This window comes from Solea solea, chromosome 4 (assembly GCF_958295425.1).
Source record: "Solea solea chromosome 4, fSolSol10.1, whole genome shotgun sequence".
NCBI classification, from domain to species: domain Eukaryota; kingdom Metazoa; phylum Chordata; class Actinopteri; order Pleuronectiformes; family Soleidae; genus Solea; species Solea solea.
The window spans coordinates 14,725,958-14,753,256 of NC_081137.1; the positions used below are offsets into that span (position 1 = coordinate 14,725,958).

Sequence of the window (27,299 nt, forward strand, 5' to 3'; positions counted from 1 at the left end):
ATTCCACATCAAACAAATATAAATCTTTTAGTTCTGCGATGAAGAAAAGCACTTACGATCGCGTGCTGTGAGGATAGAAAAGAGGGAGACGTTGCACTAGAAGAGGCAGAGCATGGAAGAGAAGCACCCACCAACCAACAACAGATCAATCCTGCAGCACAGGTGCTCCCTGGTGATTCCACTCTCAGGTTGGAGCAATGCTTAAAATAATATGGGTGAATGATGTCCAGACATCCATGCCATTTATTTAGCACACTAATATAGTCATAACACTGCACACACACACACACACACAATCACACAGTGACTGTAACAAATAAACTAAACCAAATGTCACAAATGCACCTGACCTCATCTGCTTTTCAAACCAGTTCAGACTCAAGCACTGGTGGATAAACCGGCTGTGTGGCTTCAGTAAAAGCAGCGATGTAGTAAGATATGGCCTCTAGTGACCTATAGTGACCTCACAAACACACTTTTAGAAAGAATAACTCAAATATGTTGACTACCTTCATTCACTTCATCTCAAAAATGCAGCCTTAATTAGTTAGAACATTCCCTGTGAAAATCGGCCCATTTCCGGAAACTTTCCATGGGCACTTAAGTTTCGGAAACATTGGAAACTTTGCATGAGAATTGACGAGAATTACCAGTACATTTTGGTTAATTATAAGAAACTGTGTGATATACGAACATTTGTTTGGTCGTAAGCCGACATGCATGCAAAAATTATACAATTAAAACAAATGACGCAGATTCATTCAATTTCTATCAGTTCAGGTTTTTAGAAATCATCCGTGCGTCTGATTGAGGACTGCACAGTGTGTGTTGGGGGGTGTGACCTCAGTGGCCCTGCAGTCAGCATTTTTGCAGTGATATTTAACTGTATTTGCATCGAAATCAGATAGTTTTAGCCAAGATTATGCTACAAAATATTATTTACCAACTATATTTATCTTTCCAACTATCATTTTTTTTTTTAATCCCATAAATTCCCTTTAATTCCTATGGAAGGTCTCCAATTTTGATTGGAATTTTGCAACCCTGGTTGCTCGTCATTTCTCTTCTATGACTGTGCTTCATGTTGTTCTTTTGCACACACGCTCAGGAAAATTAGCATGACTGCATCTGACAACATATGCATCTACCCGAGTGCGTGGACATGTGTGAAACCGTACGTGTATGCATACTGTACATCGTCACGCTCCGATAGGAATATGAATAAGAGAACGTGTGAGAGAAGCCGCCAACTGCAGAACAGCTGCAGTTTGTAGGAAGAATAAGGCTTTAATAGGAATTTGTTACATCACAAACAAAAGCCAGGACTCAAGCTCAGAGCTGGGTGTCCATGTGTTCACCTGCTTGTCAAAGTAAGGGCTGGGTCATACTTTTCAAATACTTGTCTGCACTGAAATCTGCTAGAGTCTGCATGACATGCATTTTGCCATCTGCCCGTACACACACACACACACACACACACACACACACACACACACACACACACACACACACACACACACACACACACACACACACACACACACACACACACACACACAACTCCAGTTGGATTCTGTGTGGACCATATGCGCCAAATGCACATGCTCCCTGTGGCACAAGCACTGTCCAATTCAGTTGGTGTCACACTGTTGTTTTGGTTTAAAAGAGACAACAAAGACGACGGCAACCATGGAAACTTGAAGTCCATCTGTAGCCACACATTTCTGTTGTACACGTCGGCACTCACAGAAGACAAGAAAGCGCAGATGAGGGCGGCGAGAAATTGCCGCTGCTGGAGTGAATTGTGGAGATATGAATGCATGGAATGCTAGAGTGACATGGACTCTCATTATAGTGGGCACATAGGCACATGCGGACATTGGAAGCGGCTAATCGTGGACGTAGAATGCGGTGAGTAGGGGTGGGAATCACAGGACACCTCACGATACCAATAATATCACGATACAACGATTCTGTGATTATGAATAGTATCGCAAGACAATCGTACAGAGATGCATCATGGTATCTGTCTAAACTGAAGTGCAGGATTTCTCTATTTATTCACGACAAAAAGAACAAAATGTGTCTCTTAACATAGCTTTCTCTACCATTATCCTGCTGTAAACTCACTCTTTTTCAGCCAGGTAAGCTCCACCCAAGGTTCCATCATTCATTTGAGCAGCACCGCCGCAAGGAGACATCAAGTAGCAACGCCCGGCAAGTGAAACTGTGTTTACCTTAGAGCAATATTGCCAAATTGATATTTTGACCCACCCCCACCACCTACAACTGTGAAAATAAATGGCATAAACATTCTCAAGCCTTAGCCTAAATAAGAAAACATGAACAAATCAGACCGATTAACTCCAGTCATTACATTAATGTTAACTTTTTCTCTAAACTTTTTTTTTTCTTTATTCCAAATGGTTGTAATAGTAAAAGCTCGTTGAGATTCATTACTCTTTTTCAGGAGGACAAGAAATCAGCAAAACACACCAACTGCCACACACAGCAGAACCACAGCATCCACAGCAAAGAATACACAATCAATGATGCTGCATGTGCACTTTCCAAAGGATCTCGTCAACAACATGGTCACATGGTCATGCTGTATGGAGGAAAAACTAGTGATTCCGACTGATTAATCTTTCAGGCACATTTTTTTACTGATGTTAAATTCAAGTGACTTATCAAAACAGACTGTCATCCCCCTGACACTTCAACAGAATACTGGTTTCAGACACTTGTGCATTGGTTTCACTTTCCAGACCACTCGCTGACCAACCTCTCTGCTCTGACACTGCAGTTATACCACAGTGTGTGTGCATCACAGCCCTATTTCTGGCTTTGTGGACACACTATGCAGATAGATTCATCGGGCAGGTTTAAGAGCTGAAGGGGAAACACTGCAGTCATTTGTTTCATGTCGTTCAGGTACTTGGCGACTGTCACCGCGCAGAACTGGATGCAATGTGAACCCATCCAGGTTCTGTGCCTCGCGACGGGATTGAAAGAAGTTGTGAACAGTGAGCTGTGAAGCCATTGTTCGACTGCAATAGACAGCAATGTGAGCCACAGAACCAAACATGTTTTTGTGGGTCTTTTAAAATAGAAATCAGAAGAGAAACCATTAAACAAAAAAGAAGGCCTTGCCAAAAATAACATCAGTCGTGTGGTTCATTTGTTTGAATCTGAGATCAAGGGAACGCCTTTCGCCAAAAAAACAAACAACCCAACGGCATTTGCAATTTCTGTTCTCTGAAGAAAATGGAAGCAGCAAATGATTGCTGTGTTTCCTCTTGGTAAAGCATAATGACTCAACAAACAGTCACAAATGTTGATCTTGGTTTTTTCTATTCACAGACTGATCAGTGAATCAGGAAGTCCTGTGTTTAGCTTCCTGCAATCATTGGTAAAGAGCAAACAGCAGAGAATCCCTGAGAAGGACCATTTAAAGCTCAATAGTGCACTGTTAAATGAAAATATACAGTATATACTGTACACTGCCAGCCAGGCCAGAATAGAAATGTCACATATTCTATTCAGGGCATGGTTCTGGTCTGTGGTTGCTTCTAGGCTCTGCAAAGTTGTAAATCCAAAAGAAAAATGACTGCATGTCCAGGTTTTTTCAGCAATATTCCAAGGATTCCAAAAATGTAATCAAGCTGGAAATGTGAAAGAGTGGTTCAAGAATGAGACATCGTTTTCACACACAGCACAGAGCCAGAACTTGACCCCATTGAGAATGTTGGGGAAATTCCTGAGGAGGAATTTCAGACAACGGGTCCATCTCCATCATAAATACAAAACCATGGGGGAAAATTAATGCAACTGAGGACTAAAACAAACTGCGTAACGTTTATCAAAGCGATACAAAGTGCTTGAAGTGTCTGGTACACCAATTCATTATGACGGCCCGCAGTAATGACACTTCTTCCGGAGACTTCTTGCCACATTCATGACAACATAACAACAGGACGCCAAATAAAATGGACCGTCTGCTTAAAGTTGAAATCATTGTTGGAAACGTTAAAGAAAATCTAAATATACGAGATTTAGAAACTGGACTTGTGCGTAACACAAGTCCAGTTTTAAGGTTTTTTTTTTTGGTTTTTTTTTTTTAAAGTGAACCAAATATTTCAATAACTAGATGTTGTGAGCATCATTAACATCTTCTGGGATCTTTTATTTAGCAAAGATTTTGATAATTTAGTGATACAAACATACACACCCCATATGGATAAAGGGAGAACTGGCATTTACTGTTTTCCTCAGCATACCTTAGTGAATACATGTCATATTCCAAGTTTTCTTGTCTTTGAGTGACCTTAAAGCGCGATAAAAATCGGATACATTATTATTGTTATTAATATTATTATTATTATCATTATTATTTTGATTATTATTATGCAGTTCAAAGAGAGTGTGATAAGAGTGCGATAATAATAATAATTTTCACGATAATTATCAATATTGACAGATCTGAAAACGTCTTATACGGTTATTATCGTCCAGTCCCAAGTTAAACCGCTAAACAAATATTGCCAAGCATCATCTATGAGACAGCATCACTGGACGTGGCAGGTGCACGATGACACACACACACACACACACACCAGTGGCCAGTATTGATGTTGGCGTGAACGCGGCGTTTCAGTGCAGCCTCCAGTTTCACGGTGTAAAGTGTCACGCCTTCGTGCACGCGCCTGGGAGTGTGTGTGTGTGTGTGTTTAAAGTGATTAAAAATGCACAGCAATAAACTGCAGAGGATGCAATTTCCTGACGTGAGCGCGTCTGAGCAACAATAAAACACGTGCAGCTGTGGCCGCGCAGGAACATCCATCAGCTTTGTTTTCCCCTATTTACACAGCAACCACTGAGGAGAATTCAAACCAAAAACCCGCACAACCCACGATGAAACAAACACGCAATATCAAGATCTTAAAAGTTTCACTCACCCAAACGCGAGATCGGGTGTGTTTGAGTCCCTCTAATGCTCCATGTAAAGGGATCAGGAGTGGGAGTGGGAGAGGGAGGGAGGGATGTCCCGTACGGACGCGCGGTGTCTGTCGCGGATTCCCTCTGACAGACTGGCATCCACATCCACACACACGAACACACACACACGGGCTCCTCCTCGGCTTAGATGTGTGGCGGGATCAGCTGCTGACCCGAGATGTGTCCCATCTCACACACCCCTCTCTTCCGGAAAACACTACACTCCAATCCACGCTGCCGTGTGTCTCGAGCATAGTGGGAGGAGAACCCAGCGGCTGACTGAGTGTCTGTGTGTGTGTCCTGTCCACAGATGTTGTTGCAGCGTTGCACATACACATACACACACACTGCTGGGGTTTTTTTTGTCGCACGTCGACCACGCACTCACACACTCACACTCACTCACACACACACACAACCCCAACTTTTATTATTCCACCATGGAGGAGTCTGTGGGTCCTAAAGCCCGCCGTGTGTGTGTGTGTGTGTGTCCCGCCATCACTGAGCTGTCTATAACACGTCATTTGTGTTTGTATCGTGGATTAAATGAGACAGAATATTTTAGGACAATAGTTTTGTTTTGAATTGCTGCTCCTCCGGTGAAGTTGAGCATGAACCGAAAGTGAATGTATGTGCAAATGTGTGGCTATAGTGCCTCTAGTGGCCATGTTCAGTATCAGAATCAGAACCTGTTTTATTTCCCTTGTGTGTTTGTTCTGATTTGATGCTGTGCTTTTCAACAGTGATTTTTGTTGAATGTTTGACAACGTATGTAAATGAAATACTGACAAATACATAGGCAAAGATATCTTTAGACATCTAAATAGTGTTGAGATGAAGCTTTTTGGTTTTATTTTGGAGTTGAAGAGTGCTTATTCAGTGCACATTTGGGCAGCTGTTCCAAATGAGCAAAACCAAAATCATTAAACTGGTTTACATGTTGAACTGAAGCTCAGTATCACCACACTTAGCGCTTCACTTTCAACACAAAAGTGCAAACGAATACTAGACTATAAGGTAAAAAAACCAAAACTATAGTGACACGGGTTTAGTGTAAATAACATAACTGAGAGCGTTTGGTTCGGATGGAGTGCAAGCTTCTGTCAGATGGAAGCCCTGCTTCATTACTTCATTTACAATTCATATGAGAGTCTCAGTAATTAGTGAAGATAAGCAGGGGGCATTTCTGACAGCGGTGGGTGACAATTTCATTCCACACGCCCCATCTTTAGCCCACTGAACATGTTTTTGGTACTGAATTCATCAGCTGTGCTCATTGTAAACCAATTGTATCCAATTGAAACCACCTAAAGCAGACCAGTACTGGGCCTGAAGTAGGGCTGAACCGGGCCATGAAAACCCAGAAAGTAAACATAATGCATTGTGTTTTGTAACTATGTTTTTTTTATTAGGTACATACAGTAGGGCATTGATATTCATATAAAGGTGCCAAACCAAAACAAGGCTCTGCAGCAGACGACAAATGAAAAACATTGACTTTTGTGTGTTTTATACAGTTTTTAAGGTTAAAGGTGCAGTGCATCACTTTTGCGGATTCTCGTTGTTATTCTGCCTCTGTTTGGTCTTCATGAACAGAAGGGATTCAACATTATTTGAATCCTTTATCGGAAAATTGGCTCTGTCCAGTAATATCAGACCTGACTGAGGGAACGTTGCATGTGTGCAGTACAATTGGCTCCTAAAAACCCTTTTGTGTGTGTGTGCCTCTTTGTGTTTTCAGTCATATACTGTACTCCAACCAGTTTGCAGCTGTCTCACTTCACGAGCTCAGCGTTGCACAGTGACAGTGAAAACAAATCACTTCCTGTTTGCAGTGTGGGAATGTCACTGGACGACACAAGATCTAAACACCACTATACTGTCAAACCCTTCTTCCTCAGTTTCAGGGTGCATGAGGATTGACTGTCACACTGTCCTTATATGAACTGAACAGAACCATCATTAATGTGATTAGTAACACTTTTAGTGCGTTTCTTTCTGTCTCAGAGTCCGGTAGTAAAAGAATTGAACACATTATATACAGTATGTATATTATGGAAGCCTATGTAGGGTTTCAGTAAATTTGACCCATATTTAGTAGCAGTCCCTTTAAATTACAATATTTTACCTTCAGATTTAATGGCTTTTCCTGATTAGGAACACCTTTTTTTGTGTGTTTCCTGCTAAAAAACAATTTTCACAGTAATGAAACACATGAGATGTCAATGTGAGACATTTTCAGAGTATGTTAGTCAGTATATGTAAATTATGAAAAACAATATGGTGTTTCAGGAGTAGTCCCTTTTGACTTACATTATTTTAGCCTGAGATAAATAGTAATGAATAAATGATGAAGATAATGGCTTTTCTTATAGTGGCCCAGAATGTACACAACTTATAATGAATGTTCTGTATTCATGTGGCTGTAAGGCACTTCTGTGCACAGATGTTTTGTAAGGTGTTGTCAAATCAAGATACAAGTTTCAGTTTTTGTTATCAGTGGGATTGTGGGAATGAAGTCACAGCTATGAAAACAGGGTCCTCCTGAAGACGTAAGTCAGAACATTAGCATCAACATGGTATACATGCAATACATACGTGCATATAGCATCAAGGGTCAATCTGCACCTGAGGAGAAACACATTCCAATACAGCAACAAAAGATAGCCATCAATCATCAGGCAATTCAGATGTGTGCACACAAGCTTGTTTTACATAATTCACGTCTGATATGATTTTACCACCAGTTAATTATAATTTATTAGCATGTCTTTTTAATATGATCAACATCTTGCTTTTGCCATCTAGTATATTTTTGGGATTTGGAGTGAAGTGAAGGCTGTGGTGAATATTGTAGGTGAGTGCGTCCACATTGAGTCGTTCTCCCCCTTCTCCTTCATAAGTAGAAGTCTAAGACCACAGTCTATGCTCAGTGAGCTGTTCTGTTCATTCTCTGACAATAGCAGAACAACATAAACCTTCACTGTGTCTTCTGTGTCTCGTTCAGTTCGAGCTGAGACGCTTCATTGACGTAGTGTAACTGTTCACCGAGGACAGACTTTATACGGAAAATAAGTCAGAGGATGGATTTCATGTCAGTAAAGTAACACGATGCCGACAGTTCATGTGGGCCTGTGTCAGCATGAGTCAGTCTTTCTGAATATATACAGTTAATAACAACGCAGAAACGGCGCAGTTTATCTAAATACTTTTATTGATGTATTTCCTCCACCAAGGATGTTGTGTTTTCTGTGGTATTTGTTTTGGCTGTGAGTGTTTGTGTGTTTGTGTGTGAAACAATTTTCTTAAAAATTAGTTGGATGGTGGGGTTTGGACTAAAGCAGACTAAAGCTAAAGCTATTCAAAAACATTTCTCAACATTGTAAAACATGGAATATGCAGCATTAGGTCAAATATAGTGCAGATCTGTATAACAATCCAGGTTTTTCTTTACTACTAAATCTCTAGTACCATTGAAATTGTTTATTTTATCTTTTTTATTTTAAGTATGTTTATATGAATGTATAATTGCTTTAAAATAATAATTAAAAAAAAACCAGTTTGGTTTCCATGGCCTTAGAATCAGCCTTTTTTATGCACTTCATGCAAGTCCCTTGCTTTTCACAGGCTGCCATCTTGTCCTGCCGTTCCCTGTTGCACTTGGGGAAGGATGAGGAGTCCTCCCTTTGTTGCTATGTGCAGTCGCACCATTTAATAAATCAAAAAATTGAATAAGTTGATAGTGTTACTTGGTTTGTGAATCTAACAGCTCATTCTTTCAAATCATGCAAGCTTTTGTGTGTTTTGTATGTAAAAAAATCATCTTGCATTTCTGAAGAATGTAATATTAGACTTTCTATCAGCGGTCAAACTGCGGTGATGTAACTGCACAAGCACTGGAACAAAGTCTATGATGGTTCTCTTAGCTGCTGCAGCCTTTCAGGGTATTCTCTTCCCTGTGGCAGCTGAGGGGGAAGTTCATAGCAAGTTCATTTAGTTTCTTGGCAACAGCTTCAGCCTTGCAGCACAACACAGGCTGACACAGTGGGATAAGGGGGCAGAGTGTCCTCCCTCATAGAACAAATAACCCCCCTCATATAATATATCTTAAATCGTGCAGCAACCTGCTTGCACTGTCATGATGTCCTCGGTGGGTTAGACCAGTGAATTCAGTTGAACCTTTATGTGCTTAATCTGAAATGTGTGCTTGGATTAAGCTCCTTGCTATTTCACCTGCACCGAGCCCAGGATATCTTACTCTTACCGGTGTCTATTATAGAAAAACTCCCTCTCTCGTCCCTGACAGCCACTTCTCCAAGTGGCTCTCTCTCCATGCTTGTTTTTGTTTTTTGTTTTTTAGCAGAGCCAATTTAATCAGACACATCTTGCACCCTATTGTTACAGGCAGTGTTCGTGCTGAGCGAAAAGTGGCAAAGGAGAGAGGGCACAGAACCCCGCTTCTATTCAAATCTAGACAAAAACTTATTCTATTTTGGCAACCTTTGCTCCCATGTATGACCTCCCCGCTGGATCATGACTGCGTCATGCTTTCCCAGCAGGCCTGTGTGGCTTCAATGGGGCAGCTCCCCTGCTGAGATTTCCTGCCCTGCATCCCTCTGAGAATCAGGGAGGAAATAGCAGCCCAATACTAATGAGATTCTCTCCTGTTCTGTACTGCAGCCCCCTGGGATTCCACCTTCGCTCCAGAAACTTCCCCTGGAGAGGAAGTGTCATTGCCACATGTGAGATTTGAGGGAGCGAGTGCATTGCTCACGGCATAAAAACTGGAAATAAACGGTGTATTTATGGCTGGGTTGGTCATGATGTGCACACTGTCCAAGTGTGACGGCGAAGGAAAAGAAGCTTCGGTCTCTCTGTCTTCTCTGTCCCTCCGTCTTCTCTGTCCTTTCTTTGTTGACACCGAGTTACAGACTCCACATTACATCATTGTAAAGGAGGATACGCATACTGGAAAGAGGGTGTATATCTCCACCTGCTGGTCAAAAAGTCTCAGTGCACAAACTGGACTGATCATTGATTTTGTGCACGTCTATGAAGTGGGCACAAATTAAAATGCCGTCACACAAAAGTCATCTGGTGCAGACACTTGGGTTGACTCTTTTCAGTTTGAGTATGCAACTTTTTAAATAATCATGGATGTAGCTCAGAAAAGCAGCTTCTCTTGATTTTAGTTTGTTTTCTTCACATAAATGAGACTTTGTGTAATTGAATATGAAGTTTTTTTATACACTGGTTTGAAGAATTCATGAGCTGTGTATGAAAACTGGTCTAAGCATCCTTTTGCTGATAATATGAATTACATTGTATTAATATAACCATCTGCTTTGGTCAGTTTTAAATTGATTAATGCAGTATGATTCATGTCTTGCATCGTCCCATATCTTCATTCATTAGATTTAATACTACATACTGTACACCATTTCATTAATATTTTGGTTTTTTTTTTATTCAGCATCTATACATTTATCTTTTGGATATGGAAGCTCTGGGTTTAAAAACATAGCACATAGCAAAATATAGTAATGAAACTCTTTTAGAGATTGTGTCCCTTCTTCACAAATCATTGCATCAAAACTTAGTAGACAAACTTGCTTAATCCCACTCCAAGAAAACACATTCCCAATTGTTGCTAAACAGATGAATGTATATGATGTGCCCAGGTTTTTCAGTTACCTCTGAAACAACATTATAAAAACAAGTTGCTGGTTATTCAGGATACAACACATTATTCCACTGTAAACTGGGATTGGGATTGAAGATGATTTCTTTTTTTGCTTTGATGTCGTTTCAAATACAGCTCAGAGGAAAAAGTACATTCACAATGTTACATAAACTTACACAGCCTCTGAATAAATAACAAGATAAATAATCTTTATTTCCACATCTGTCATTTATAAAATTATGTGTCCACAATTAATATTAACAAGGCAAATACAGAGAATCATTTTAATTTCTCAGAGGTGGAACTCAGGCTCTAGAGACTGTTTACTTGTCTACACAGACAAAGACAAAAGGGGAACTACTGGTCAAATGTTACCGATATAAAGCTGATCAATCCTTCACCGTCGGTGAGGGAGGTTACCGCTTTAGAGTTTGTCGCCGACTGTGAACAACGCTGGATTGTCACGGGGTCTCCAGAGCCTGCATCCACACCAAGCCCTTCAAAGTACAGTCAGAGAACTTCATAAGCCAGGATTCATCGCTGCTTATCGCTCAGTGTAAACCAGACACCGCTCAAACACAAAACCCTCCAACATCCTCCCACTGAAATGATCAGTAAGCATGATTCTTATCTATCTTTATCATGATAACGTCATATTCTTTATCCCTACAGTAAAAGACACAAAACCCCAGTAAGTGTAAAAACCAAATGGAAACAACGAAGAAACAACCTTAGTATTCTACAAAAAAAAACAAAAACAAAATAGAGAACGTGCTCAAAAGAAGAAGAAGAGAAAAGGTTTTTCGGAAGTCTGACTGTTGTTGGTAGGTTGATTTCATGGATGTAATTTATCAAAAATTAAATATTACATACTGTATAGGCTATTATTACAGTAACAGGGTTCCATGCGGTCATATTCTCCTCTTCTGTACAGAGTTGAGGATTCAGTAGTAAATACCAAGGCTGTGCCTGAATGTTACAGAGCCATGGAGAGCTGGGATGGGGACAGGTGGTCTGCTGGCCCGGGGCAGAGGTGCCTGACTGACTGTCACGGAGGTGGAAAGAAAATATGAATATAGAACTGAAGAAATCACTGAGCAAGTCGGTTGTTTATGTCCATATAATTACAAGCCAGGTTCCAGGATGGAATTAAAGGAATATTCCACACTGCAGGCATTATTATGGGGTCATTTTTTGATGTTCAAAGTCTGCCTGAATTAGACTACTGGTTTCTGGTGTTGTTATTGAATGTGGTACAGGAAATATCTGGAAATGATGTCATGCCATTTAGGTTTGGCTAGTGCTGCCCCCTGATGTAAGAGGAAAACACGTCGCCAAGCACCAAAGTTCAATGATGGCCCAACATTTCGGTGCAGTAACAGCACATATTTATTTACCGGTGAAGGTTTGTAGAATGGATTTGTCTTCCGGTTCTACACCACGACTTATGTTGCTCTGTAGCTGTGTTGTAATAACTCATAGTTTGATTTGATTGACAGTAAATTCACAGAGTTACAGGAGGCAACAGCTGCAGGAGAGCAAGGCTGCCACAAATGATCATTTTAATCCGATTCTATGATCTCACTCCATCCCTCTGATCATAAATCATTGGAAAATATTGATAAATGCCAATGTCATTATCATTTAACGGTTAATGTTTGAAAAAGCATCCATTGTTTATTGAAATGGTTGCCTATGTTTGCATTTGTGATCAAAATAGTTGCAGATGACACAATATCCTGATGCAGCACCTTTGTGAATTTCTTTTTTTTTTTTCCTGTACGGAGGTGACGAGAGACCCTCTGACCCAGTCCACAGAGCACCAGGGCCCAGCACAAAACCCCTAATCAAGACTTAAAGACACAATCCACATCCCTGCGGGTTCATTCAGTCAAATACATTATTATTTATTTATTACGAAACAATACCCACGTGAGTCGCGCTGAAGCACTGAAAGAGCAGGAGGAGCTGAGGGAGCGGCGCACAACAGAAGCACAAGTTTATCAAACAAGCCTTTTGGCCTCGGGCCGGACATTCGGAGACTGTGATCGCTGTCTGGGCATGTGTGCAGGAGCGAGAGTGGTGGTGGTGGCAGTGGGTAAATAATGTCATTAAAGGCTACAGCTTAAAACACATTCATTTGGGCCACACACACATTGGATGTGGCGGTACAGTGGGCTGTATAAGGCATGGATGTTAAACGTGACGAGTGTATAAACGGTTCATGAGCAAGTGCAACGCTGAGCGATTTACTTTTTCGTTCCTTAATTCTACTACATCTACCACGGGATTCAGTTCTGCGTGGACGAAGCGTGCAGGTGTCAGTACTGGTGCGAGGTTCGAATGACGGGTTTGAAATTAAAGATGAGCACAGAATAGGAATCAGCCTTTAATTGAACTAAAAAAATGAGAGCACAGCAGATGGACATTAAAGTGAGGTTAAACAGAACTGGCTGACGACTACACTATGCTGTGATATGCTGGTTTGTTTGCACTTTTTCTGTGTTTTTGTTTTTCAGGGAAGTCTGTGCGCGGACCTCAGCTCCTCAAAAATTAAGAGCCTAAAAGAAGCGGCCAAGCAGCATTAAAGCTATTCACACCTTTATGTGGGGGGAGCGACATCGCCACACCCCCAAATCGAGAGGGCAGAAAAACACACCACAACCTACCGGGGACGGGGGGGGGGGGGGGGGGCACAGCTGCCTCCACAACAGAGAGCAAAGAAAGAGATATGGAGAGAAAGAGCCAAAAAAAAAACAGGAAGAGTAACGCGGCATAAAATACAATCAATGGGACTTCTTTATGTGGTGAAAGTGGCGACAAAGGAGCAGCAGTGGAAGAAAGAAAAAACGGCCAGAGGAACAACTAAGTTGTGCTGATGACGTGCCATGCTCCTGCAGAGCTGACTGGAATCCAGCAGCAGCAGCAGCAGAGTGTGTGTGTGGAAGAAGTCTGGTCAGTATACTTCGACATAATGCTCTTGTGGACACACACACACACACACATACACAGGTACAGAGGCTCTCCGCGCCAGTCTCGCACACATTCACGCCGCCTCGAGAGCCGCTTCTTTTCCACCTCCCACATTCTCGCTGATGCTCTTCCTTTGCCAGTGCGTGCAACCTGTCACCTCTCAAACCTCTCTTTCAGTCTCTGTGTGGATTTCAAACCCCCTCCCCTCCCACACAATATTATCATCCCACATTGCCCTGTCCTCTGTCTCCGTTCCTCCCCAAAGTCCAGTTACTGCACCACTATGTTTGTACTGTACAGTCAAAAAAAAACAAGGAAAGAAAGAAAGAAAAAAAAAAAAAGAAAAAGCAGAAATCTTTAAAAAGCAGAGCCATATTTATCTCTTTTTTTGCACTTGTGTCTTGCTCTCTTTAAAGACATTCCTGCATTGGCCCCTTCTCAGGCACACACACACACACACACCGTGTTCATCTACTCACACACTTGTACCAAGCCATGCGCGCAGAAACACACACTCATTGTCATGCAAACCCTGCTCATTTCTAGTGGTGGTTTGTTGGACATGCAGGAGTGGGGGAACGAGGACAGGGGGAGAGAGGGAAGGCTCTTAGCTCAACAAAAAAAGAAAAGGGAAGAGGGTAGATGTGTGTCTAACTGTGTGCGTGTGTAGAGCGAGAGGTCTTAGTTCTGTAGCCATCTCCTCCGATATTTGCTCTCATCATCAACTGCAGAGAAACAAAGAAGAAAACACAAACAAACAAGTTAGGGAAACCGTTTCACTTCCTTTTTGACCTAAAGCTACAACTTTCAATTGGAGAGAGGCGGCATGAAGAAGGCTGGAAGTAGAGTACCTTGTTCACAGAAGGTGAGATAGAAAAACTTAGGCTGAATTAGAAATGAAGAGAAGAAATACAGAGGAGACACGTTAGTGAAATCTGATTTTGAACCTTGACACCAACATGCATTGATTATTTTATTTTTTTTAAAGAGGAATCACCAAGTTTAGGAATTTCCAGACTTGTAAAAGCAGGTCATTGAAATAGTGGAAACAAGAAGGAGGCTCATCATACCTTCCAGATGATTCCTGGAGATATATTTCAGAGCCTCATCCAGGAGGATGACTGGGATGGAAATCTTCAAGACCACAATCCACTGAGACCAGTGCAGAGGGGTCACCTGGAAAATCAGCTGATGGACAGAGCAGAGGGAATTAGAGGGTTGACACAGCATTGGTATCAGTAGGTGAGATTATATATGAGTTATTCCATTATAATCTTTTGGGATACTGTGCATGAAGTGATCTGAGAGAGAATGAGATTTCAGCACCATCTTTGCTCTCTCTGTCCAGTCACAGAAAAAAAAAAGCAGGCGCTCTTATTGGTTGTTTCACTACATGTACTCTGTATGTAGGTCATTTGGGGGACAGACCACAACGCCAACATCAGCATCAACGGCCAACAACATGCAAAACAACCTAAAAAAAGAGTCATCTGTGGGATATTATCATGTGTGTCCGTCTGTGCCTATTTGGAGGGAGGAGGCTCCATGTGTACGCAAAGAAAGAAAAATGGACCAACAAAGACAGGAGAATAATTGTTCATTATTTTTACACTTTAGAAACATCACCATCGATACACATTATTATATTATGTATTACACAAATGCCTTTTTTCACGTTTGCCAAAATGAGGCCCTCTGACTGAGGCAGGGCCCTTGTCACCCACCCAAACATCCGTCTCAGTACTCACCGGCAGAGGCTCAACATAGAGGATTAAGAAGTGGAGGGAGAGGGAGAGGATGATGGCTCCCAGCAGCCAGATATTGACCCAGGGAGGCATCCTGAGCAGGGACTGGTTCTCCGACAAACTGTCGAGGAGAGGATTTTATCCATCAAAACATGTTGGCAATCTAGCTTTCATGACTTCCCTGTGTCTGAGTTATATTATAGTCATGTTGCAAAAATCAGACTAAAGCATTCTGGTAACATAATTTCCCTTCTTAGTTTTGAACATGTACTTTTATTAGTTCGACAGTTTATTTCACTTCATTTCAACCTTCCCTTTTTCAGATACTTTCCTAAGTGAGACATATACGGAGCAACTGACTGACTTGCTCCATGAGTGATGCTGGCAAAAACACCAGGGACACTTTTCCCTTTATACCACTGTTCCTTCTAGTTTCTGTCTCCTTACAAAAAAAAAAAAAAAAAGCATTATTCCATTTGTTCAGATGTGTGGCTAAGCCACATTCACTAAATGCAGGATATTAAAAGTGTGGCCGTTATTAAAAAAAAACAAAAAGCCCACATGAACCGATGTTTGTGCTGGACGTGATTTTATTTTGGCCTGGAAATGTCGCTGTTATCCGTCTGTTTTTTAATAAATATCTGACGGCAGTGACATTTAAATCATGTTCACCCCGGCGTCAGAACATGAGATGACTGACCTGTTGAGCGCATTGAACATTTCAATAGTGACCAGCACGGACAGAGCCATGGTTGTGGGGTAGCGGGATTCAAACACCTCACAGTCCAGGCCTTGGAACAGGGGGTTGTCCTCAGTACACTGCATGAAATGACTCTGTAGAGAGAGGGAGACGGGGGAGACAGGAAGAGTTAGTGGGAGTGTGTGTGTGTACTTGTGCTTTTATATGTGTCACCAGGACCTTGGTGACCTGGTTTGATGTAGCTCAGATTTGTCGGGGAACAGCTGTTGCAACCTTGGCCTCCTTCCTACCCTGAGTGCAATCAAACCACATGAGTTGTTGCTTCCTTGTCTATTTCTGTGCACTGATGGACTCACGACCCATCACAACAGCAGAGAATGTTGTGAGAAAACAAACAAAAAAAACAACTTACCAGCTGATAGAAAGACACTTGTGGGCCTTCCTCGTCAAACAGGTACCACCATGTGGCAGCACTTACTGTTCCAAGACCCACATATCCTGCAAGAGAAACAAGTCACACACCAATCAGCCAATGCCACTGAAGCCAGTTGTATCTGTTTTAAATATAGACACATGCCAATATACATGTACATGATGTAGTGAACAGGTTGTCGCATAGAGCAAAGCGACTAAACTAAGAATCGTTAAAGGTCTAATATGGCACTGCAAGCACAAACCAGCATAACGTAATACACGCATTAAGTTACTCATGAGTCCAGGAGAAGAAGGAAGCGAGAGGAAGCCAAAGAACAAGGTGTCTTACGAGGATGACTTTGTGAGTCACCTTCAGGACAACAGTTGTGAGCTACTTTATCTTACTGCCTGTGGCTCGTTTCTACCTGCGTTTACTGAGACTGAATCATGACATGCACATTGTGTCCAGGTCATTCTGAAGTGTTCATGTGGTCGTCTCGCCCCCTTTGATTGCAGTATATTTATATACTAGTCCCTAAATGTTTGACTTCTCTCTCTGCTCAAGAGTCCAGGACAAAATGTATTTGTGGCTGATTTTTTTATTTTTTTTTAATATTGAAAAAGCCTATGAAAAGCATATAAACTGCCATAACATCACAGCAATGAGTTTTCAGCCAACTCACTCTTTACATATACACAGGTTTACACTGTTAAACAGGAGTTAAGCAACAGACAAGCTTTCATGTCCCTTGTTGTTTCTGGGTGTGTTATTGTTTGGTGACTGTCAGAAAAAACTCTGAGGACAAAGGTAACAGTTGTTGTAGCTTGTGCCATAATAACATAACACATGCATGAAAACACAATAAAAACAGGGCTAATGCTATTTTCTGCAGTGTTTTGGATAAGTTGTTACACGATTCCCTTGTGCCGTAAATCAAGTGGTCTTTTTTTCTGTGAATACTGAAAATACACAATACACAATAATGTTGTGAAAGCAAGACTTATAGGTGACCGATATGAATGCACACGGTGTTGTTTCTCTGTTGCCATTACACTGTGTACTTGATTTTAAAATTTAAAAAAAAAGGCCAAAAATATAAGTTGCTGATTTCGTTTCTAGGATCAGATTTTGAATTTTTACCTCCAATAGCCAGATATCTGAAGAAGAGCCAGCCAGAGATGAGAGGCTCCTTTGGGTTGCGGGGAGGTTTGTCCATGATGTCCAGGTCTGGGGGGTTAAATCCCAGGGCAGTAGCAGGCAGACCATCGGTCACCAGGTTAACCCACAGCAGCTGCACTGGAATCAAAGCCTCAGGCAGACCAAGTATGGCTGTAAGGAAGATGCTGAGGACAGACAAGAGATGAGACACGCTAACGTCAGTGGAGGAGGTCAGACCGAGGTGAAGAAAGTCTGTGTGTTTTTGCTGTTCCTCACCAGACCACTTCCCCCACGTTAGAGGAGATGAGGTATCGGATGAACTGCTTCATGTTGTTGTAGATGGCTCTGCCCTCCTCCACTGCGGCCACGATGGTGGAGAAGTTATCGTCAGACAGAACCATCTCAGAGGCCGACTTGGCTACAGCAGTCCCGGAGCCCATAGCAATACCAATCTCTGCTTTCTTCAGGGCTGGAGCATCATTTACACCGTCTCCTGTCTGAGACAAGAAGAGAGACTCCCATCAGAAAACCTGTGACACAACACTTGTGCTTGAAAACACAAAATGCATGCTCCAACTGGTTAGTACACTTGGGCTGCTGTAGAAAGGCCCTCGCCTAAAGTACATATAGAAGATTTAGTACAAAATATTTTTATTTTATAGCAATTATGCACTAAGCAAACAAAATCAGAAAAAAAACCAAAATAATAATACACACTGGACCTTTAAGCAAAGTGGCCATAAATCATGTTGTGAGGTTATTTATGTGACAGAGAAAAAAAAAAAGTTAAACCTTTTATCTTCTTGCTTTATGTGTGACTTCATCACTTCTCAAATACTTGGCCCAATTTTGGTTGGATTATTCTTTAAGAAGTGATAAGTCTAACAAACTGCCAAACTGCCATCGCATTATGCATAACTGTCGCCACATCCAGACAGGATTAGGCTAAAGCTGAGAGACATATCGATCTGTTGTACCAGGGCCTAAAGTAGCTTTATAGTGTTGAATGTCTGTGTGTGACGGGGGAACGGTGAGAACGGTTGTCGCCCTCCTTCCCATCGTCCTACCCATGCCACATATATATAGCATGGGTCACTTTAATTTTTATTTTTATATTTTTATTCTTATCTTATTTTATTCTATTCTCTATTTTTAACAGTGCTGTGTGTGGATGCTGGAGCTGTTAATTTCCCCGAGGGAACCTCCCAAAGGGATTAATAAAGTCGTCTGTCTGTCTGTCTGTCTGTCTGTCTGTGTCACCCTTTTTCTGAGATGTGTTTCGGATAGGAAGTGGCAGAGTGGGCTGGAGATGACAGCTTCAGATAGCAGAGTTTGAGACCTGAGACATGTCACCTCACTGGCCTCTTCTCATGCATCCTATTCACACCACACTACACAGCTGGGGGAAGGTGGAATATACATGTCATGACATAGAAAGTGCACATGCGAGTTGAAGCGGGGTGCATCCCATCGCTCTTCTCACCATCGCAGTAATCTCGTCGAATGACTGCAGGAACCCGACGATCTTAGACTTGTGAGCCGGCTCGACGCGGGCAAAGCAGCGGGCCCGCTTGACGGCGTCCCTCTGCTCGTCCGCTGGGAGGTCGTCAAACTCGCGGCCCGTGTAGGCCTTTCCCGTCACCTCCTCCTCCTCTCCGAAGATGCCGATTCGCCTGCAGATGGCCACCGCTGTGCCCTTGTTGTCTCCTGTGATCATGATCACGCGAATACCTGCCTCGTTGCACAGTTTGATGGAGCCGATCACCTCCTTCCTGGGCGGGTCGAGCATTCCCACGCAGCCGACAAAGGTGAGGCCCAACTGGGTGAAGAAAAAAGAAAGATTGAGGGAGCGTTAGGTGTCTTTTCTCAGTTTGGATCTAATTGAGATACCTGGACAAGGATATCTGCTGATACCAGAAATCTTTTTCATGAATTTAATTGTTGTTTTTATTGCTGGGATTATGTGTAAGATTGAGTTTTTGTCAAATGAAACTTATTTCCTGATTGTTCTTTAACATGTCAAACAAGAAGGTGCCACAGTACTCTACCTCATACTCCATAAACTTGGTGGAATTCTCCAAATCCATGTCGGCCTTGCGTGGCGGTGTGTCGTGAGTCGCCAGAGCCAGGCAGCGCAGAGTGTCTCTGCCCGTCCCCCATTCCCTGATCTTTGACAACAGCTGCTCACGCAGGGCTGTAGTGAGCGCCACCTTTCCATTTCCCACCCGCAGGTACATGCACCTCTCGATGACACTCTCTGGAGCTCCCTGATAGTAGTCGACACAGGAGGGAGATGGAAGTCAGTGATTTATAAAGACAGACTTGTGATGAAAGTGTTAGTTTTGGTGATGTGAGCATTATTCATTCATGCCTTGATGAACATCTTGCTCTGGGAGCCCGGCTTGACTGGCGTGCAGTAGACGGACATTGACTTGCGGTCGCGAGAAAACTCCAGCGTGAACTCCTTCTTCATCAACTGTCTGATCACCTGATGGATAAGAGCAGGGGAGGAGGAGGAGGAGGAGGAGAGAGAAGAAGGAGGTGGTTAGAAATGGGTCAATAGTTTGAGTTCAGTGAGTGTTCGTGGGTAGTTGTCAGGACGGCAGCTGGTGGGAGACGAAGAGGTTTGGCTGAGCTAGTGACAGCATGACATTTAAACCAAGCACTTAACCACCTTGTGTGGATGTCTGCCTGCTGCCAGAGTTCTGTCCACAACAGCAGCCGCTAAAGCTGGAAGTAATAACCGAAAGGAAATACACATCAAAAAATCTTTAGCTTTGTATATATTTTTGATAAACTTATGGAATGTCACAATATTTACTTCAAACCACGGTTTGGTTTGGTTTTGTTGCCAAGACCATGTATTCATGATAGGAGAGCTGCATCACTGTGTTAAGTCTTCTCCAGCACATGCCAAAGATTCTCAATGGGATGAAGGTCTGGACTCTATAAAGGCCAATCCATGAGTGAAAATGATGACTCATGCTCCCTGAACCACTCTTTCACATTTGCCTGATGAATCCTGGATTGGAAAATCTTGGTCTTCCCCAAAGGGCAATTGTTTGCAACATAGAATATAAATACAATGGATGTCATCATGCTGATGTGCAATGAGCGATGTGACTTAATGGCAACTACAGCTTGTTTAAAAAACTCTGATGGCACGAATGACTTTAAATATCTTTTTGATTTGGACCTCCTGACACAGGCAAACCTCCTCCTTGTTGGCAGAAGTCTGCATGCAGAGGATGCTGAGGGTCTCCCAGGATGACCTCAGCCTTCTGAGTGGCTCTCAGTTGGAAAATATGGCCAAAGTCAATCAAGTCAGTGCCAACAATGTTCCTACAAAGCTTAATATGTCCGGGTTTGCACTTTGTTCACAATGCTGACTCGATTAAAACCTTTTAAAAAAGGTTTCTATCGACATTGATGAGTTTCCTCATTTTGGAATATACCAGAAAAACCTGTTGAAGTGACCTGAAGTGAACTGAAGCAACCCCAGATTCATAACGTCAAATCCTAACAGGTTTATTATAATGTGACATAACTCAGGATAAAATCAACCATATACCCTCCACTTTGCCTTATTTACATTAGGTGTCAAGTCTTGTTCTACCAGCAGGTGGCCCTCCTGTACTGAGTCTTCATGCTGATCCCAGTGCACATAAAAGGTTGAAAGGTTATCACTGATAATACTGCGCTCCATCAGACAGCTGTCGAGTGCACAGACGCGGCCGGGGGGAATTGAAACATCACGATCATAAAGATCTGTGTGAGGAAAAAGTCGTCCCCCTCTGTGATAGAAGGAGAGCAGAAATGACTTTGCTGTTTTACGTGCGTGCTCCCGATTTCATCGTATGCTGTGTCTATAATGACATTATAGCTTATTCCATTTTCTTCCTCCATCTTTTTTCCTACTTCCCCTGCTTATTAAACGAGACATGCACAATTGCTATACCTCCCAATGTGCTTTATAGAGCTCCATCATTTCTCTATTAGGTATAAAGAGGCTCAGCAATGGAACATCAGAGGGGGTTGTTTGTTTTTTACAGACTTGTTCCTCTTCTTTTTTTGTATCATGTAAAACTCCACATCCTCCTCCTGCTATATGTTTCCTTTTTGATTTGTGTCACCTCTCTTTTGAAAGACAATATTGCTGCTTCTCTGTCTGCTTTTATGAGTCATTGCACTTTTGTGTTTGCTAATATTTGATATTGAGGAGCTTTTTCTGAATCTCTCCTGCACAACATCTGTGTTGTTTTTTTGTTGTTTTTTCTGTTGTTTCACTGCTTTTGTGTTTTGTTGTGCAAAATAAATCAACCTAAACCACAACAGATAAGATATCTGGAAAGTTGCACAGGGCATGTTGAGAAGTTTGCATTACAACCAGAAAATGTCCTCGAGTCACAGCAAGTTTCATTTCATCCGATGAGCTTTGTGACCAACAATAATAGTCAAAAACCAAAGGTGACGACTGCACTGAAACACCAGCATCGGCACACCGGTGATCTCACTGGTGGAACCCGATGTCTTTTTAAAAAAAGGGGAGTGAGCTCGGTGCTTATTATGAGAAGAATCAATTCAAAGTCAAAGTCAAACACAACAGGCAGGCGCACTGTGTTTGCCGTGACATTTAAAACATTCTTATATCTGACATTTTAAACCAAACAGTTGCAGGTTCACGCCCGCACGACAAACACATGCGACAATCAACAAACTCAACACCCTGAAACCTGACAAGTCAACTCACCGTAACGCAAACATCATCTTGTGCAAATATGTATAAGAGGGGGCTCTATGTTGCCGATTATGCTGCACAGTGTGCAGTGAACGCTGCGATATAATGAGGGGAGTAAAGGAAGCGTCAGAGGCATATTGTGGAAAGCCGACAAACACAGAAACACTGTGTCAGAGAACTCAGGATTTGAATGTTTATTTGCATCCGTATACAAATGGTTTAGCTCCGGCGTGGAGGCTTTGATGGCTTTAATCGACCCCCCGCAGATATGTTTACATAGACATATTGGGGAGTGAACTGCAAGCACATTAAACGCCCCGCAGGTGGATGCTGGGGGGGTGAAGGTGGGGCTTAAAGCACAAGCATTAACATCAGCGCTGACAGGCAGAGGGAGAGATGGGAACATCATGCGGCTCAAATATCCCACCACGCTGAGAGGGAGCGAGGCGTGTCTCCTGGATATAAAAGTGCCGCTCGGGTTAACTGTCTGAACTTGCTCGCACGCTTGCATCATTTGTGGAAACAAACAATGTGCCAACACTCGCTGAATTGTTTAATTCAGACTGAAGAGTGGCAGTTAGAAGTGATTCTGTGCAATAAATGCACATGCACCCATCACCAATTGTCCTTTGAGGGTCATGGGGGGAGCTGCCACTGACCATTTTGAAAGGTCACTAGCCTCTAACTAGTGCAACATACAGGCTACATCCATACTACTATTTTTTAATTAGGGATGTCCCGATCCGATATTGATACCGGATATCAGTCCGATATCAGCCAAAAAACGAGTATCGGATTATATCGGATTATATCGGACTGCCTCTAAAATCTCCGATATAAGTGTTCCGATACAAGCAGTCCATTCCGCTCTAGCACTTCTATCCAGCAGCGAATAATGAAATGTTCTCTGTTTAAGTAATATCACTTGATCAAGCCTATGCTAACATTCCACACTACATGATAAGAAACTAAAGTATGTATGATTCGTGCTGATATCGTATCAGATCGATATCGGTATCGGCAAATACTCAAGGCTGCAATATCGGTATCGTATCGGAAGTGAAAAGGTTGTATCGGGACATCCCTAGTTTTAATTTAAAAAGACCAAGCATTTTCAGGTGATACAGAGTGCTTCTACTTTAAGTAATCTGCATCCATGCGTATAAACCTATAAACAGGAAGTTGATTCTCTCCCCTTTAGATATTTACTTAGTTTTCATAAAGTACTTTGAACGAGAAAGGATTTCTTTTGAGACCGATGTGAGATGTGAATGTGAAACAGCTGATTGACAAGTTGCGGTTGTCAAAGGACTATCCGGATCACAATATATGCACTTTTTAACGCTTAATGTAGTAATGTGGACATAGCCACAAACCATTCACATTAATCACGGACATCTTCCCTAGTCCACACATTCTTTCTCATTTTTATAATCTAGTGTATACATTACCCACAATGCAACGTGAATTTCAGGTGAGCTGTGGTAGTAACGTGCTTATTTAAGCACATGTGCATAGAGAAATGGAGCTCTTTTGAACTCCACACATGAGAAGCTTACCGAGTTGCAGGCCCCGGCGCGCTCCACTTTGCTGAGACCGGATAGGTCACTCTTGAAGACGTTCATCTTCTCCACCAGGGTGGTGAGAGCGGTCTCTGTGGCCTCGCCCACCTTCTCGTAAACACCTTTGGCCTAGGAAGAAATACAGCAACAGTGGAGAGGATTTTACAGAAGGCAATTAGGATGTTAAAACTCAGATGCATTTACTGTAAGGTGTCGTGTTCTAGCTCAAAAAAACGCGCTCACAAACTTCTCCGTCAAGCACGAACAATTATTTTCAAAAATGACACAAAAACAACTTGAGAGCAAACGCGCCGCGAGCAGAATGTGTCCGTCGTTCACCTCTGCCTCCACAAACTTTGAGTCACACAGGCAAAGTGGTTTGAAACGTGTGCCCGTGCAAGAGGAGATGAGAAGTGCGGCAGAAGAGATGAGGTAGTAATGGCATACCACACATTATTTGTTTGTGTGAGCACGGGAAAGCAATAAAAGACATCTTCCACATCTCCCACCTCTCCAGCACTCACCAGCCCCTCTCTCTGCTTTAGCACACTTTAATTTCACGCTCAGGTTCTTGATTTAAAAAAAAAAAAGGAAAAGAATAAGAAAGAAAAGAACTGGGAACAAAAAAATGACTACTCACAGAAACCATTAGTCTAAGGAGGACATATGCAAACTGGAGCAGAGCTTTATCCACGGCCTCTCCTCTCAGCAAGGTTACCATGATAACTTAGAAGTGATAACAGAGAAGTGAGAAAGCAATCTTAACCAGAATAGGACTGAGTAAAATTAGCTCTGCTGAGGAGAAGAAGGCTCTCGTCTAACGTGTCGAAGTGTGTGACTCACAAACCATAGAGAGCGAAGACATTTGGGGAAAATGAGCTATTTATGAATTAAGACAAGGTTTTTGGGTTAGGGCTAGAATAAGGTTTAGGGTTAAGGGTTGGGATAAGGCATTTAGTTAGTTTAGTAATGGTTAAGGTTGAGGTAAGGGGCCAGGGTAGTGTGGGCTGTGAAATTAGATTAAATTTAAATAAATGGATATGTTATTAATTTTCAATCAGGAATTAAGTTTAAAATTGCAGTAAAATATGCAAGACAGATTTGAACAAATACGTCACAAATAAGGTATTTATATTCTTTCAGCTATTACATGGAGCCCAGCTGTAATAATGTGCTGTGTTGTGAAACACAGCACATCTAGAGCACAGGTTTTAAGAAATAAAGTGCACTGATTATTAATCTGATATTAATCTGCACTGATTTCTTTGTACCTCCCCTGTTCACATGATATATGGGAATGATTGGTCCTCGTCTTGGTGATTTAAGGTTTGGTTGGGCTTCAGAGAATGTTTCGGATTTCAAAGTAGACTGCGGCACACTTAGGTTTGGGAACAGGCAGGACTAGGGAATGCATTCTGTCCTTGTTCTGTCCTCATTAAGACAGCGGTACAAAAATGTGTGTGTGTGTGTGTGTTAATGACCTCATTGTAGTCCAATGAGGAGTCATTGCACATGGAGCACACAGTGGCCAACTCCAAAAGTCCGTCATAGTCTCCACATTGGACGGGCCTGTCTCCTTTCAGGCTAGAAGAAAAACAGACGCACACACACACGCACACACACACACACACACACACACACACACACACACACAAACATCAGTCACAATACACAGGGGGGAAAACGCTTCACAGTTCACTACAACTCAGACACAGTATCCTCATCAATATTTATGAGCAGGCGAGACATACAGTTGTTTAGCTTTCCGTAGTTAACTAGCAGCACAGTGGTCGTAGAGTAGTAAACAGTGTATTTGTGTGTGTGTGTGTGCGTGTGTGCGTCTTCTGGACGAGCAGTGCTGATTGCATGACAACCATGGATCCCTTCCCAGTAGAGACTGCAACGGTTGCTATCGAAGCTCCCACACAATAACCCACACTCTGCTGTTATGAAATCGACAGGTTCATGCAGAGTCAGAATGCTGCACTCGACAAACAGCGAAATAAACAACATGCATACACAGCGAGCTGGAGAAATCCTTCTCCTACATAACGACTCGCACCTACCTATATTCCCCCACAGATGCATATTTGCAGAGATAAAAAAAAAGAAAAAAAAAAAAAAGATCCCTCCGACACGGCAAGTTTGAATCCATTTGTTCTGCTCTAACTCAATCTTGAACAATTGCAAAAACAACAGAGCACGTTTAATTCAGCGGGAATACAGCGGAGGCAAGGAACTCCTGATCTTGGTTAGCAACAAGGTGACAGGATTTATTTTGAGCTGTAGTTTCTCGATGGACTTTTCAGTTAATTCAGCAAAAAGGGAAATTTCAATCGTGTGGAACATTTCAGTAAAATTACGCCTGGCAATAATTCTAATATGAAAAAAAAAATGCAGTTTTAATGAACTTGGTAAAGTGTAAGTAAAGTGAAGGTCTAAGAAAAGAAAAAAAAACTGACTCCCATATTTGTGATTTGTGTTGTAATAAGATGTCTGAGAAACTGAGTGTAAATTTTCTCCTGCTGCTTTGGGTCCCATAAAAATAATGTTTTTTTTTTTCTTTCCTCATTTCATTTTCAAAAGTTTCTCCCCATTTCGAAGGGAAATCTTGGTAAGTGATGTAACATCATGGCAGACGAAACCACATCACAGCTTGTTATGTCTCGTATTTCAAGATAAAAGCTCAGAGGGACTTTGATTTCACTGTGAAACACACGGGGTAAAAGGTTTGCAGAGAGACACACACACATCCTTTTCATTTGATACGGCAATAAAGGTGAACACATGTTCCTGGATAAAAAAGGAACACGTTTTTTCTCAACAGTCGTACTTACATTTGTCCCTCGGGGGCGTACGTTGATCCAGTTATGGAGAACTCGTGAAGTGTGCAGTTTGAATCTTGAACCTTGTCTATGACGAACATCTGGAGAGGAGAGAAGGCAAACAAACACAGAGTTAGTCATTCCGAACTGTGGCTGCTCAACAGCAAGCATGGGTCAACGTCTTTACATCTGTAATAAGTCACTCTCTCAATACTGTGGATGAACGTGACCGTATTTGCGTGAGAGTAATGATGGGTTTCATTCATAATAAACTGACAGCGTGTTATAATCCTTAATCTCCTCACAGGTGTCATAATGAGCGGTTAGCGCCTTCATGTTGTCTGTAGTGGTGCTGTTGGCACATATTGAACAGTTGATTTATGGCCACTTCACCACCAAAACATACTTCAAACAAAACAATGAAAGCTGCGTTAGTGTGAGTAAAAGCTAAGAGGCAGGATACCGCGGAACAAGGGCCAATTACTCGTGCCTCACTCCTTGA

General features: G+C 42.1%; 2 protein-coding genes across 3 annotated transcripts in view; both read right to left on the minus strand.

Moving 5' to 3' along the window:
- camkk1a (calcium/calmodulin-dependent protein kinase kinase 1, alpha a) overlaps positions 1–5,405 on the minus strand; it is a 64,187-nt gene extending 58,782 nt beyond the window's left edge. Inside the window, exon 1 of the mRNA XM_058626513.1 lies at positions 4,959–5,405. The gene's annotated coding sequence lies outside the window, so the exon portion shown is untranslated. The remainder of the gene's footprint in view (positions 1–4,958) is intronic.
- Positions 5,406–13,363: 7,958 nt separating this feature from the next.
- atp2a3 (ATPase sarcoplasmic/endoplasmic reticulum Ca2+ transporting 3) overlaps positions 13,364–27,299 on the minus strand; it is a 50,107-nt gene continuing 36,171 nt past the window's right edge. Inside the window, exons 9-22 of one of the 2 annotated variants that reach the window (XM_058627104.1) lie at positions 26,810–26,898; positions 25,454–25,556; positions 23,970–24,101; positions 20,044–20,160; positions 19,721–19,939; positions 19,156–19,491; positions 17,949–18,169; positions 17,655–17,857; positions 16,512–16,597; positions 16,100–16,233; positions 15,403–15,520; positions 14,725–14,842; positions 14,506–14,539; positions 13,364–14,379 (exon numbers count right to left, since the gene is read on the minus strand). In XM_058627104.1, the coding sequence (XP_058483087.1) occupies positions 14,535–14,539; positions 14,725–14,842; positions 15,403–15,520; positions 16,100–16,233; positions 16,512–16,597; positions 17,655–17,857; positions 17,949–18,169; positions 19,156–19,491; positions 19,721–19,939; positions 20,044–20,160; positions 23,970–24,101; positions 25,454–25,556; positions 26,810–26,898 (1,881 nt within the window). In that variant the 3' untranslated portion in view covers positions 13,364–14,379; positions 14,506–14,534. The remainder of the gene's footprint in view (positions 14,380–14,505; positions 14,540–14,724; positions 14,843–15,402; positions 15,521–16,099; positions 16,234–16,511; positions 16,598–17,654; positions 17,858–17,948; positions 18,170–19,155; positions 19,492–19,720; positions 19,940–20,043; positions 20,161–23,969; positions 24,102–25,453; positions 25,557–26,809; positions 26,899–27,299) is intronic. The other variant, XM_058627103.1, reaches the window with a different exon arrangement.